The 15,637-nt window shown below is 52.0% G+C and overlaps 1 protein-coding gene across 3 annotated transcripts in view; it reads right to left on the bottom strand.

Moving 5' to 3' along the window:
* The window catches only part of AGO2 (argonaute RISC catalytic component 2), a 111,527-nt gene that overhangs the window by 56,231 nt on the left and 39,659 nt on the right, over positions 1–15,637 (bottom strand). For 2 of the 3 annotated variants that reach the window (XM_045778062.2, XM_045778061.2), the window contains exon 2: positions 3,388–3,583. The exons of the other annotated variant lie outside the window; for it this stretch is intronic. In XM_045778062.2, coding sequence (XP_045634018.1) covers positions 3,388–3,583 — 196 coding nt within the window. The remainder of the gene's footprint in view (positions 1–3,387; positions 3,584–15,637) is intronic. 3 annotated transcript variants of the gene reach the window in all.

Genomic DNA, 15,637 nt, shown 5'->3' with positions numbered 1-15,637 from the left:
AACATAAAGGAATTAAATTAGCAATCAATGACGAGAGGGTATCAAAAAGAAAATCCCCAAAGAGTTAAAATTTGAACGCACTTCCAAAAACAAACCAAAAAAAAAAAAAAAAAACCCATGGATTAAAGAAGAATTCACAAGGAAAATGAGAAAATATTTTGAATGAAAATTAAAATGTATCAGAACTTGTGGGCTGTAGCTAAAACCAGCAGAGGGAAATCTACAGCCTTCAACAAATGGACTAGAAAAGAAGGAAGGTTTAAATTTGATGATCTAACCTCAAAATGAATAGGGTAATAAAGATCAGAGAAAAGAAAACGCATGGGGGGAATGAACAAAAGAGAAAAATCAACAAAGTAAAAAGCTGTTTCTATGAAAGGAAGAATGTAACTGACCAACCCCTAGCAAGGCTGATCAAGGCAGAGAGAAGACACAAGCTGGGCTCGCACTACAGGTCCCACAGGCAGTAAAGGGGCATTACGAACAGTTTCTGGCCCGTCCGCTCAACGACTCAGATGAACCAGACTCCTTGAAAGATGCAAACTATCAAACTGACACAAAAAGAGACAGAACATTCTGAACAGGCCGATATGTGTTAGAGCAATTAAATGGTATGAAGAAAACTCCGGGTCCAAGTGATTTCAATGACAAATTCAGTCACGCATCTCCTACTTTCCTCTCTCAGAATCTGGAGGAGGAAGGAGCACCGCCAGCACGCGTGACCAGGTCACACACCCCTGCTATCAAAACCTAAGAAGAGAAGTACAGATCAATGGCTCTCAGGAGTAGAGACACAAAAATTGACAACAAAATGCTAACAAATTAAATCCGGCAATATATAAAAATAACCGATCATGACTAAAGATGTGGGTAAAATAATACATGACGCCGCTCAGAAATTCCAGCTAATTTAACATAAAATCAATGGAACACATCTCACTAACAGGAGGTAGGAAGGGGCGCCTGGGTGGTTCAGCTGGTTGATCATCCAACTTTTGGTTTTGGCTCAGAATCCCCTCAGCCTGATAAAGGGTCTCCAGGAAAATCCTACAACTAATAGAATATTTTATAGGTGAAGGAATGAATGATTCCCCCGTAAGAGCGGAAACAAGGCAAGGATGTCTGTTTTCACCACATATATTCAACGTTATTTATACTGGATTTCTTAGCCACTGCAATGAAGCAAGTAAAAAATAAATAAAATGTGTTAGAATCTGGAAAGAAATAAAACAATCTTTGTTAAAAAATAATGAAAAACTCTTTAACATCTTTAAAGTGCACAACGAAATGGTTTTAGTATAATCACAGGGTTGTCCCCCTAGAGCACCACAGTCACTCCAAAAAGAAACTCCATGCTCGTTAGCAGTCACTCCCTCCTGAAAATTTTCCCTCCCAATGAAATTTTAAAATACGATTTATAATAACACCAAAGAACATAACACACTTAAGAGTAAATAAAATGAAAGACCTCTATATGTTGAAAAATATAGTAAGTTCTGCAAGAAATTAAAGCAGACCTAATCAATGGAGAGAGCAGCTATATGTTTGGACCAGAAGATTCAACAGCATCCACTTTCCCCAAACTCATCTGTAGTTTCAAAGCCACTGCAATAAAACATTCCAGGGGACTTTTCGGTAGCAATGAAAATCAACTGATTCACCCCCGCCCCCAAAGGTGCACGGGTAAGTCAATGGGGAAAGAAAAGTCTTCTCAACAGACCCTTATCTCCTAGCACACATAAACACTAATCCAAGATGGATCACAGGGCTAGATCAATACATAGGCCCGGAGCACCTGGATGGCTCAGTCGGTTAAGCCACAAACTCTTGGTTTCGGCCCAGGTCATGATCTCACATATCGAGATCCAGCTCCGTGTCAGGCCCTGAGCTCAACTCAGAGTCTGCTTGAGATTCTGTCTCTGCCCCCTCCTACCTCCACACACTCGCGCTCTCTCTCTCTCAAATAAATAAAATCTTTAAGAAAATATGTGTATAGGCCCTAACTGTAATTCTGCTTAAAAAAATACCTTGTACCCTTCAGACAGACAAAGATTTCCTGGAGAGAACACACAATAACCATTTTCAAAACTTTATAGATTGCATGTCAACAAAACTATAAAAATCTGCTCATTAAGAGACACCACTTAGAAAGTGAAATGGCAGGCCTCAAACCAGGTGAAGACATCCCCCATATAGACTTGCACCTCAAATATATTACAAACTCCTACAAATCAGTAACAAAGAGACAGGGAAGAGGCTTAGACAGGGAAGAGGCTTAGACAGATACTTCATGTGAGGGGCGCCTGGGCAGCTCAGTCGGTTAAGCGTCTGCCTCCAGCTCAAGTCATGATCCCAGGGTCCTGGGATTGAATCTCGCATCAGGCTCCCTGCTTGGCAGGGAGTCTGCTTGTCCCTCTGCCCCCCCTCCCCTGCTCAGGTTCCCTCTCTCTCTCTCTCTCAAATAAATAAATAAATAATAATCTTTAAAAAAAACTAATACTATGTGTCATGATACTACGTGACGTGTAAATATAACAGAATTACAGATATAAGCACAGGAAAAGGTGCTCAACTTGCTAGCTATCAGGACATGAAAATTAAAACCACAAAGAGAAACCACTGAAACAGCAAAAATCACCAAGGCTGACCCTCCCACATGCTGGGAAGGACCTCACCCCTCACGGCGACCACTCTGGACAACTACCTGGCGGTTTCTCATGCAGCGAAACCTATACCTCCCCTATGATCCAGCAATTTCACTCCTGAGTTTGTATCTAAGAGAAATGAAAATGTATGTCCGCAAAAAACACTTGAACAACAATGTCACGGCAGCTTTGTTCATGATGGCAAAGCCTAGACAGCCCAAGCATCCAAAAGCATATGAATAAATTATGAAATATTCATATCATGAAATATTCCTCAGCAATAAAAATAAAAAGCTATTAATACACACAACGATACCAGTCAATCTCAAACCATCATGCCGAGTCGAAGGAGCAGGTGGGGGAAGACAATCTCACAGGCTACACGACTTCTCTGTGTCCCGTCCCCACCTACCCCCCAGCAGCGAACAAATCCAGGGTGACACAGATCAGAGCACTGGCCTCAGGGCTGGGGCTGGGACTGACGGAGGGGCATGAGGCAACGCTGTAAGCTGAGGGGCATGCATGCATATGTGTCAAAACTCACGAGGCTATACACTTAACAACCGTATCAAGATACAACGGAATACGCAAAACGTTTTTCAAAAAGTAACCACAACAGAAACCTCCCAGGGAAGGACCTGCTGGGAATGGAAGGGCTGATTAGTTTAAGACGGTGGGTTTGTGTGCATAGATTATCCACGTAAATCAATCAAGATCAATAAAGGATGAAACGAAAGAATACCTGTTAACTCTCCGTGGGCATTTCTCTGGCTTGATATCCAATTCATAATGATAGATGTCAATTTTTGGAATGTCCATTTCAAAGAAGTTGGCCTGTAACTTGATTGTTCTCCCAGAGGTCCCGAAGTCGGGTCTAGGCGGAGGCTTGAAGGCATATCCTTGGATGGGTGGTGGTGGCGGCGCTGGGGGTGCGAGCACTGGAACGGCCAAGAGAACGCCCGTTACACAGGGAAACAGCGGCTTTCCTAGTTCACACTCGTGTGCCTCCTCTGGTGTGCGACCAGCCCTTCCCAGCTCCCGTGGACCCTCGCTGTCACATGCCACCCCTGACACACTCCTTCCCTCCTGCTCCCTGTGCTCACACGTTTCCATGGAAAACCTGAATCTCATGCCCCTGCCCCTCTCCAGTTCTGCGTGGTCACAGAGACCCCCCAGTTGCCAGGCTCAAGGGACCCTCTGTCCCTCGGGGGCATGTGACATAGCACCATGCCCTCCTTTTTCAAACTGTTCCTTCCTCGGTCCTTTCCTTGCTCTGCCCAGATCCCGCAAGTGCTGGACTCTCTACCCAGCCCCCTTCATCTGTGATACAGACTCACAGACAGTTGAAACTGCATCTCCAATTAAACTGCCTCCCCCCCAGGGCATGCCTCCATCCCTGAGGCCGTGGTCTCGCCACTCTCAAGACCCTTGCCACACAATCCTCACAGCCAAAGGCACAACGGTCCTCCTCATTTTACCAGCTTCCTCTCGAATTCATTCTTTCCTATCCATCCTTCTCCACCCCGGCTCGGGTCCCCATTTCATCCTGCACAGGCAGCCAGGGAAGCCTCCTAATGGGGTCTTCACTTCCAGGCACCCCCACCCGCGCCGACCCACTTTCTACACTCCACGTCAGAGTGTCTGATCTCACCCTGTCCGCGTACCTCCGTGGCTGCCTGCCACCTGGCTCCAACAATCAGCCCCCACGCATGCACGATCTGGCCTCAGCCTCGTCTTCCGCCACTCCAAGACCTCCTCGACCCTGAGGACCAGCCTCCACTTGTCACAGCCCCTTACTTCTGTCTCTAGCTCGTTTTACTCACATTTCCAGGACAAATTTGCTATGCTTTGCTATAACCCCATTTGGTTGTCTCCTCAGCTGGACCTGAGCAACTTGAGGAAGGTCTGCCTGCCCTAGAGTCTAACTAAGACCACCTGATGCCAAGAAGAGCCCAGGAGCATCTGGTCAACGTCTTTCCATTTATAACTGTGGAAGCTGAGGCTCAGACACGTAAGGAAAGGCTGCCGAAGTCACTGAGAAAGAGTCCTTTACAATGAACCGCCGAAGTCAGGAAGGAAGATGTTAGCAACCTCAAGAGTCAAGAAACCCAAGCCTTCCCGACACCAACGCTCATGCACGCACCTCGCCACACCTCGCCCTGAGCACACTTCCTACACTCCAGCCCGTTCCAGGGGCTTCACACAGCTGACCTCAGGTCAACACAAGCACTCAACTATCCGCGCAATCTCTCCCGCCTTGGAAACCACAACTCGCCCCCTTCTCTGCAACAGACCAATAACACATTTCCACAAAGGAGGTACCGCAATACCAAGCCAATCCTTGACTTCAAATGCGCAGCAGTGACGTACTGGTTACGTGTGCGCTGCGTGCCCTGTGGTGACTCACCGGTTACGTGTGCGCTGCGTGCCCTGTGGTGACTCACCGGTTACGTGTGCGCTGCGTGCCCTGTGGTGACTCACCGGTTACGTGTGCGCTGCGTGCCCTGTGGTGACTCACCGGTTACGTGTGCGCTGCGTGCCCTGTGGTGACTCACCGGTTACGTGTGCGCTGCGTGCCCTGTGGTGACTCACCGGTTACGTGTGCGCTGCGTGCCATGTGGTGACTCACCGGTTACGTGTGCGCTGTGTGCCCTGTGGTGACTCACCGGTTACGTGTGCGCTGCGTGCCATGTGGTGACTCACCGGTTACGTGTGCGCTGTGTGTCCTGTGGTGACTCACCGGTTACGTGTACGCTGCGTGCACTGCTGTGACTCACTGGTTACGTGTGCGCTGCGTGCGCTGTAGTGACTCACCGGTTACGTGTGCGCTGCATGTCCTGTGGTGACTCACCGGTTACGCGTGCGCTGCGTGCGCTGCCGTGACTCACCGGTTACGTGTTCGCTGTGTGCCCTGTGCTGACTCTACGGTTCCGTGTGCGCTGCGTGCCTGCGGTGACTCACCGGTTACGTGTGCGCTGTGTGCCCTGTGGTGACTCACCGGTTACGTGTGCGCTGTGTGCCCTGTGGTGACTCACCGGTTATGTGTGCGCTGTGTGCCATGTGGTGACTCACCGGTTACGTGTGCGCTGTAGTGACTCAGTGGTTACGTGTGCACTGTGTGCACTGCCGTGACTAACTGGTTACGCGTGTGCTGTGTGCCGTGTAGTGACTCACCAGTTACATGTGTGCGCTGTGTGCCCTGTGGTGACTCACTGGTTACGTGTGCGCTGTAGTGACTCACTGGTTACGTGTGTGCTGTGTGCCGTGTAGTGACTCACCAGTTACATGTGTGCGCTGTGTGCCCTGTGGTGACTCACTGGTTACATGTGTACTGTCTACACTGCTGTTCTTTCTGTGTGTATGAGAGACCGGGAAGATGGGACAGTGCTATTTATCAGAAGAGGAGACAAGACCGAGGGGTATGATTCATACGTAATTAAAGAGGCCCAAATCACCAACGTGGTGGCCTGCCTGCATTCCTAGTTAAATCATTATTTAATCAAGGATGTATTCCCCCCCCATAGACGGTAGAAAGAAAATTCACCCCCACGCAAATTTTCACTAATTCTAGTGAAGTTCATACTGTGGCTTTGGAAAAAAAAAACGACTGAATGTTTTTCCAATAACAGAATTCTCTTAATTTTTGCTCATGTTTCTTTTTTTTTTTTTTTAAATCCTCCTCACTTAAAAAAAAAAAGATCCCATGTACTTCAATCCCTACTGACATTTACTGGAAACAAAAGTATGCTACTAAAAATAATTTAAGCTGTTTTTACTGCATTTCTGACCTAGAAAAAGTCAGAGTCCTTCAGTTACTTTTTTGTTTTGTTTTCTTTCTATGAGAAAATGAACATGCTTTAAAGATTATTAATCTCACTGAACTGTACCATCTGGAAGCCCTCAGGTCCATCTCACTGAGCTACTATGACTGCAGATGCCATATTTACAGACTCACACACAACACACCTCTCCTTCAACAAGCACACTCGAGTGCCCCGTACGTGCCGGGTAATGTTCAGGACCAAGGAGACAAAAATAAACAGTGTTCTCAGGCAGCTCAGGTGTCTCCTCCCAGAACAGTCCGAGTGCACGTCATCGAATGGATTAGGTGTGTTTACTCCTCGTAAGCGCAGGTCACACGGGAACCTATGCACTAGAGATCCTGACCAAGCCCAGGAGTGGACTCCACTGTCCAGCTCGGCTCGCTCCCCGAGGAGTGCCCACAAGCATGTGGTCCCTGCTCTCAGGCAGAAGCTTAACCAGGAAGAGGAATCTTCTGAATACAGAAACACAGTTGATCCACAGAAGTTACAACTGTGCCCCAGGAAACGTCCAGCCACAGAGACACGGTCCATTTCAGGAACCAGAGCACTACCCACGCTGAGTAAGGGCTTTCCAGTTTACAAAGCGCTTTTCACATGTTTCTTAACCGTGCATCACAGCTACGGAGCCAAGGTGTTGCCTTCGAAAAGTGAAGTCGTCCAAGGCTCAGGCAGGAGCAGCGAGCCGGGATGCCCATTTCTGAACCAAGGCTTCCTCCCGCCCATCAGCAGCCATCTGTCCCTAGCTAGATGCGGATGAGTTTACCTTCCTAAAATCTAACCACTGGCACAGACACGCCTGAGGTCCACTTCTCTGGTTGAGCCCATTTCTCCTGTCTCCATGATACCGCTCACTTCTAGAAAATTTGCCATGGAAAACAAGGGTAATTGTCCACGGCTTAAGTTACTAACCTGTATTAATAAAAGCAATGAGAAAACACAATGGTAATATATTCACGAAATAGGTGACTTCACAAGATATTTCTTCCTTGCTTCTAGTTTTTAATAATGAAAATACTGACAGCTTGTGGGAAGGTGTGTGGAATATACAATCGCAAGTTAAAGCTCTAACAGTTTTCCAAGCAGAGCAGGGAGAGTTCCCAGCAGTTTTATGCCCTGGGGAAAGAAACTCTCTTACCGAAGAGGATAAAGACTCCCGTCCAGCCTCAGCCCTCAGAGAGATCCTGGACTCATTTTTATCCTTCACAGGGAGTCGATCCCAAACTGCCAAGACAAGCAGGACTCGTGAACCGAGCACCGGAGAGTATCCAGTACCGGCGAAGGTGCACACCAAGTGCACGTGCGCGTGAGAAAGGGACAGAATGCGTGCGGGGGGACGGCCACTGTCACGGGACTGTTAGCTCTTGGCCCCAACAGGTAGACAATGTTCTGAGATGAAAACCAAATGCTGAACAGCACACACACCTTCTTCACGGTTAACACAGACGACTCTGAAAATTAATTCCAGCATCGCCTAGAGAGCAACTCCCCATGCGCACCCTTCCCGCGGCCCATTTCCCCTCACCCGTGCTGCAGGAGGAACACAGAGTCTGATGCAGAAACGCCGGGGAGGAAAAGGGGGAGGCAGGGAGGGCCCTACACCTCGAGCCCACCGCCCACCAGGCAGGGTGCTTGGCAAGGCTGTGCTGCGGAGATGGGGGGGCGGTTCTCGACCAAGCCTCCTCCACCATGGCGCCATCCACATCTGCTGAATAAGTAACAGCAAGAGGAGGAGGACCTGGGAAGACTTCACCAGAGAGATGCCACTGAGCTGCTCAGCGGGGACCTCGCGCAAAGCCCTACCCTGCAGTAAGACCCCACCTCCTCTCCAGCTGTGGCCACCGGCCAGCCCGTGCCAGGCCAGGCAATCCTGCCCACCTTCCAGGTGCTCCCATCTTCTCCATCCTTCACTGAGACACGCAACTTCCACCTGCTCGTGAAAACTATGCCTGATGCCCAGGCCTGTATCTCCCGCCGCCCCTGGGCCCAGGCCACCTGCCACCTTTCCCACCTGGCCACGCAGCGCACAGCTCTGTGGGGATGTGTATTGCCCCATTCTGTCTCTGCTGGTCCTACCGCTGCACTGGGGGACTAAACCCTAGGGAAGGGGAAGGCAACCCCTCCTTTCTCAACCAGGAACACTGGATGGTCACAGCTGGAAGCGACCTCAGCTGGGGGAGGGAAATGGCTGGTCCAAGGCTGCTGCCAGCCCGGCCCCTCTGTGTGCCACCGAGGCACCCATGAGTCCGCACTCCTGACCGGAGCGAGTTCCAAGGGCAGGGGAGCCCGAGCGTCGAAGCCAGTGTCAGGTAACATAAGCAATGATTGTTTGCGGAACTGCCGCTGATAACTCAGCACACGTGCTTAAAAATTCCATTTTTAGAGCCACATCTCAATCAGTGAAAGGGAAACGTAGTGAATGAGTAATCGACTTCCTGTATGAGTAACTGGGTCACAGCAACCAGGAAGTTTCAGCGTTTTTTTTAACAGATGCCATGGAAAGTGAGCCTGTCATTGCGTCTAAGTAAGGCTTCTGCGGAACAGCACTGGTCCTCCCCAAGAAATCCACCCCACGGGGTTCAGATTGTCACTGGCTTTTCCGAGGAGGGTCCCAGAGCAGGCTGTGTGACACCTGCCCCGTGCGTGATGTCCTGGCAGCCCCCTTGCCAGGGTGCGACTCTCATCCCGGCCCTCCCCCTAAGTAAGGGATGGGCACGCAGGATAAGAACGTGGGGTGACCAGAAGAGAAGAGTGAAGGCTTGCGGAGGTTCTCACACAAGTGGGTGCCCTGGGTGGGGGCAGGAGGGGCTGCAGCGGCTCATCGACGCGGTCCTGCATGATGACAAAGTGCCCACAGCGACCCTGCTAAGAACCTTCTCTCAGGGCTTTTGCTTATCTCCAACTTCCTACCTCCAGTGTAGGACTACAGACCCTACACCCTCCTGTAAAGACAGGCAGGCCAGCACACAGAACCTGGGGCCACCAGGTCTCAGGTGGGTCCCGAGGGAGCAATTGGAACAATGCTGGGAAGTTCCCTTGCCTTTGGCCACCAAAGTGCTCCCAGTAGGTAGGCCTAGGGCCAAGAAGGACCGAGGACAGCAGCAGGCTGTGGGCTCACAGCCGACCAGGGAAGCTTTTGGGGCAGCACCTCCTAGCACCTAACAGGTGCAAGGGAATGGCCATCAGGGCACGTCTGGGCGTGCTGCAGGTGGGCCAGGCTAGGGCAGGGCCTACCGTGGAGATCTTACAGTTTCAGGCCCATGCGAGAGGAATGCCCTAACCCTACAGAGAAGCCTGTGGTTCAGGCTTAAACCTACAACTTAAACCCACGCAATCACCCTTCCTCTCTCCCACCTGGCACTGGGAGGTCATGGAACCAAGGATCCAAGGAGATATTCTGACCTGTTGGCTATACGGAGGAACGCTGCAGTGGGAGCAGAGCACAGGTTCCCGGGGGGAGATGGTGTGAGGGGCACGGAGACACGGGCCGGCTACACCAGCAGGGGCCCCACAACGGAAGGCAGCCTCACGCACAGCCCCTCCAACAGGAGGAAGGCGGCTCCCTTCCGGAAAATCTCACACGCATATTATCTCGTCCAGGACATACCAGATAACTGAGAGCTTGTGGGTAGGGGCCACCGGGGATGCCCCACTCCTCACCTGCCTTCTTCACTTAACTACAGATCACGGAACACTTTCTAAAGTGGTGTCTGTGGGTGACAGCCCGCTGAATGCATGGGTTTTGTTTCCCTACCTGCAACAACGGACACAGACTGGGCACTGCTTTCATATAGAGTGGACTTTTCTCTGATTTCAAAACACACACTTATTACAGAAGACGGAGAAAAATACAAAGAACATAAAAGTTGCCTGTAGTGCCACCAGAGATAATCCCTGTTAAAGCGTCAGTCTTCTTCTACATACACACGTAACACACGATGTGTGCACACACGCTGACACGCAATTATGCAGATTTATCCCTGGCTGCTTTCATTTAACATTATATTATGCAATTCTCCACAATGAATCTTTAATGACCGTATTACTCACTGAGCCAGCTCCCGCTGATGCATTTCAGCGGTTTCCAAATTCTCGCTTTAAAAATTAAATGCTGTGCTGAAGACCCACGCAGGAACAGCTCTACCTACACCCTTGGAGAGGAAGCATGGGGCCAGCCGGAGGGCTCAGTGCACAAGGGGGACCACCCTCCGCAGCACCAGCCACGTGGCCCGTGGCCGCCCACCATCTCTGCTTCTCCCTGGTGCTCTCCTTGCCCACCCTTCCGCCCGCACACTGAAAACACAGCCGTCCAGATCCATCGTCACCCCTCGCTGGCTCAGGCTCCAGGCTCCCAGCCTCTAGAACAATTGACTTGCTGACCAACTCATCTCCTAAATCTGACCCCAGGCTGCAGGCAGTGCCTAGGCTGTGCAAAGACCCTGCCCTGGGGAGCACAGTCTGAGAGAGGCAGGTGTGCACAAAGAGGAACAGGACTGGGGTCCTGAGCCCAGATTCTGGGCCTCAGAATCTGCAGGACGAGCGCCTTCTGTGCCCCCCCGTGCTGCTGCCGAGCCCTGCCCTGCCCACCCGCCACAAGCCATCATCTCCGCCCTCCCTGTTCCCCTGCCCAACAAGTCCCCTGGCCACCGGCACACCATCACTTCAAGGCTCAGCTTGGGAGCTGTGTCTCCTGATCCCCCACACAGCAAACCAGGCCTTGGGGTGTCCTGGGCCCCATCAACCACCATGCTTTGTTTCAGTCACTTCGGGGTGTCCAGGTGACCACACGACGAGCGCCCTTCCAAGACACATCTCTGTCGGCCTCAGCACCTAGCCAGGAGCCATCCAAGTACGCACCAAAAGAACCCAGGAGATACGCAGGCGGGAGGCCAGGCCCGACAGGAATGAGGTCCTGCTCCCCACTTCTCAGCCCCCCCCCCCCGGCTCCACCACCTTCCCTGGTTGTTTATACTGACATTCTGTGATTTTTCTTTTTGATGTCCTGGCTTCCTCGAGAAACACAGGAGCTCAAGGCCCAGCTCTGTCTCAGGATGCAGCGCCACACACCAAGCGTGGCGGGCAAATTCGGAGCCCGCAGAGCTGCCACTGGGCAGCACACACTTGCTTCCCTGTCCTGCCTGCCCCTCAACCGCGGCCTTCATCCCGGCAGCTGGTCTGGCTTCCTGAGGTATAAATCCTGCCACCAGGTGTCCCCAGGACCAGCCCTGACAGGGCCTAGTGCCCTGGGCCAAAAACGCCCTGATGGTGAGACGCCCTGCCCACCATCTGAGGAGCATAGAAGCCCAGCCCTGGGGAGGAGGACCAAGGGGAGCATGCACCCCTGAGCCAGGAGGTCTCAGCCCGGGATCGACGCAGCCAGCTTGGAGGGTCTGTGAACTTGGGCTGAGCTCTAAGTGTCATGATCACTCCTTTCCATTATGAGAACAAGGAGAGCAAACCACATCAGTATATACCTATGACACGGGGAAAACACAAGGGCTGTCCTGTCACACGGCAGCTGTTAACAGGCACCGCAAAGAGGGCTTCAACTCACTGCTACTCTGGGGCACCTGGGTGGCTCAGTCGGTTGGGCATCTGACTCTTGGTTTCAGCTCAGGTCATGATCTCGGGGTCGTGGGGTCAAGCCCAGCGTCAGGCTCTGCACTCTGCTTGGAGTTTCCCCACCCCCACCCCAAGCTCGTGCGCACTCTTCCCACCCCCCTTTCTCTCAAATAAATAAATAAAAAATCTTTAAACTCACTGCTACTTCAAAATCATGATATTTACTAGACCTGCCACTGGACCTGTTACTAAACGTGGTAACATTTGTTTCGTTATTTTGTTAACTGTATTTCAACATGACCTTATTTTGTTCTGTGCCTTGAAAAACATTATTCTGGGAAGGGATCCACCCATAACCTTCACCAGACTGACAAAGGGGTTCATGACCCCAAATGCGTGAGAACTGCCTGCTCTAAGGGGACTGGGTGGCCTCATCTCTAAGCAGAGAAGATGGTGCCTCAGTTCCTGATAACGTCACAAAACCTCCCCGGTCTGCGGAGGGTGGGCGGGTGTGCTGGTCCTCGGGCAGGGAGGGCCCTGCACCCAGCACCACGCCCTGCAGGCCTGAAAACTGGGCTTTCTGCCTCCATGGGTGCCCCACAAGCGCCTGTCCCTGATGTGATGTGAGCTCATGATTTACCGGCTGCCATGACAACCAGCTCTCTAGGCCCATCACACAGGCTGCCTACCAGGCAGGGGCTCGGAGTTGGGAATCAGAAATCAGACATCCTGCTAAGGCCTTGTGTTTAAAACATGGGGCCAACCTGTGTCCCAAGACCAAACCTATATGCGGTCTCAGGACCTCACAGCTCTGCCTATTCACCCAGGAGTAAATCAGGGAGGAAGTGAGCAGCTGCCAGGCAAGTCCGTCTGGAGACCAGCAGAGAAAGCCCGCAGCAGACAAGCGTAATTGTTCCGAGAAGCTCTTCGTTTCTGCTGTTTTCTAAATACTGAAGCACATGGAACTGAATTCTTAAAAAACTGCGTCACCCATAAGGCCTGGACCCTCTGGGCAGACGCTGGCCCCCTGCAGCCTCGGCCCTGCCCCCGCGCACGCAGCCAACTCCTCCCACCTCCACTGCCTGTCTGCCTCGCAACCCGGATGGGCAAATGTCTCGGTGCCAGCTTACACCATCAGGCCAAGAGCAACATCCTTGGCCCCTGATGACACATAATAAATAGCAGAATTTGGGGCCGGAAGTCACCTTGGAAACCGAGGGGAGAGAGTAACTCACCCTTTCCCCCAAACCTGCTCTGAGTCACGGACTGTAAGCCTGGCTCCAGGCGGGTCTGGGAGGCTCTGCGTGGGGGAGGGGCCCAGAGAGAAAGCCCACAGAGACGGGAGCGTGGCACTTCCTGCCCCGACCAGGGTTCCTTTCACAACATCTTACTAGGAGTCCAGAATCTTCAGAAACAAAAGGCCTGGGTGACTTTCTGCCCCTGGGTGACTTAAATGTTCCTCAAGAAAACTCCAGCTCACGGAGAGTCATTAAATAAACGCACAGTGTGGCTCTTCGGTCGAGCAGCTGGGGGCTTGTGAACCACAGGTCCAGGCTCCGTATTCACAGGCTGACGGCTGCTCACTGCACCAGTCGTGGGGCCGGCACAGGGCATTCCTCCAGGAAGGGAGCCCAGCCCGCCAGCACCCGTGTCTCAGTGCGACCGGGCCAAACATTTGCCACCGAACACCATGAAGCTATTGCCAAGCTCCTTCCAGAACCTCGAAGTGAGCATTAGTATTCAACATCATGTGTCCTCCAGCTTCCTGTTAGAACTCCACTTTCATGACATTGGGCATCAGCCAGAAACTGTGAAGACAAAAGACAGTGACAAAAAGAGCTCAAGGCTATCCAGCCTTCCATGCCTCCAAGTGGGTCAGCTCCTTCACCCCTCCGGACATCCCTGGAGGAGGCAACAGCGGCTTTGGGGTGGAGTGACTTGTCGGGGTCCCCAGCCAGGCAGTGGCCGAGCAGGACCACCACCCAGGTCTGTGTGTCTCCCGTACCTTTGCGCTCACCGTGGGCTAGAAAAGGCAGGTTCTGACGGCTCCCTGGGGCACAGACCAGAAGGCAGATGCTGTCAGACCACCACTCTCCTGCTCCAGCTGGGACATATGGCTGCCACTCAGCGAATTCACCTGTTGCCTACACAGGCCAGTCTTGCTTATGGCCCCCAAGCCAACGGAACTACATTGAGCACAATCACGGCAGCCTTTCTGGTGAAATGAATGGAAGCATTCTCAGAATGAAGTGTTAAGAATGCAGACAGGAACATCTGCTCCTGTCAGCTGGAGATAAAATAAAACAACTACACTATCTGCAGAAGTACAGTGCTAGACCCAGGCGACCAACGAGCCAACTGTGAAGGGAAAAAACAACGAAAACCCAAAACCAAACGTCACCTGAGTTCCCAGAGAGATGGATTTTTGTCTGGTCAAATGCCAAGACGGGGAGCTTTTGCTCCCACATGCAGTTCAGACAATGCGGCCAAGTGGAGAAGAGCCCCGCTGGGACATGGTCTGCATCGCAGACACCCTATAACCGCCAGTGCTCACCCCTCCAACCCCAATCGCCGCAAGCTCACCCCAGCTTGTGAGCACCCCAAGCTCGCAAGGGCACAAAGAAAGTAAAATGGGACAAGAGGTGGGGGGGTCCCCGAGGCTAGCAGGTGTGCACAATCACTGCCTAGGACGAGCTCCACTGTCAGCACGCTGGAACCAGGCCTGTGCCCGGGACTCAGCCGGCCCCACCACGATGCTGCAGCAGGCCAGGAAATGTCAGCCCGGAGGGCTGTGGGCTCAGAAAACACCCCAAGACCGACACAGACCATCAGCAAGTCCCTCTCTCCAGCAAGAGCCTGTGTCCACAGCCCAGGGAGACACTCGCATCTGCTCCTCACCCTCGGGCAGTTTTGCTCAGCACCTCCCACACTGAATGAGGATGAGGAGAGACAGAAGAACCCAGACGAAACCCTAGGCAGGCTCCCAGCACAAGGTGGGGGAAGGACAGCCCTGCAGGGAAAGGAGCCAACCATGGAGTCAAAGAGCTGTTCTCTAGAAATGTGTCACCTTCATGCAGGCCACAGTTCCTGTAAGTCTTTTCATTTCTTCCTCTCTGGGTAAAAAACCCTCTGGGAAATTCCAATCTGTCGCTGCCTGGTTCTTGGCAACACCCGAAGAAATGGCCCAGGGAGGCAACGGGGAAGAGGGAGGAGCCAGTCACTCTGGGGAGGGGGGGGCGGGGGTGGGGAGGGGCAAGGTTTTGGGCAGGGCAGGTGCTCCCGGGTGAGGGTGCAGTCCTGGCAGGTGCCCAAGCCCGGGGGGGGGGGGGGGCGGCAAGCCGGCAGGAAGATTACTACTGAAGTGCCTTACTCAACTTCTGTGGTTGAATGAGTAATACTCCAAAAATATGTTAGCCTCATTTCAGTGAGCAATACAGCGTGCATAAGAATATATGACACATATGTACCGTTTAGGGTGAATTCTAAAACAAACATCCAGCTGCCCTCGCGCCCGTGACGAACAAGGTTATTCTTTATCTTCGTTGCAGACTCAAAGAACTTCACCTACAAAGGGTTTTTAAATAGGCTTTTGTGAACCTCCAACCATCA

This window comes from Ursus americanus, chromosome 9 (genome assembly GCF_024610735.1).
Source record: "Ursus americanus isolate L20-20 chromosome 9, mUrsAme1.1.p, whole genome shotgun sequence".
NCBI classification, from domain to species: Eukaryota; Metazoa; Chordata; class Mammalia; order Carnivora; family Ursidae; genus Ursus; species Ursus americanus.
This window is presented reverse-complemented; position numbering and strand designations above follow the sequence as displayed.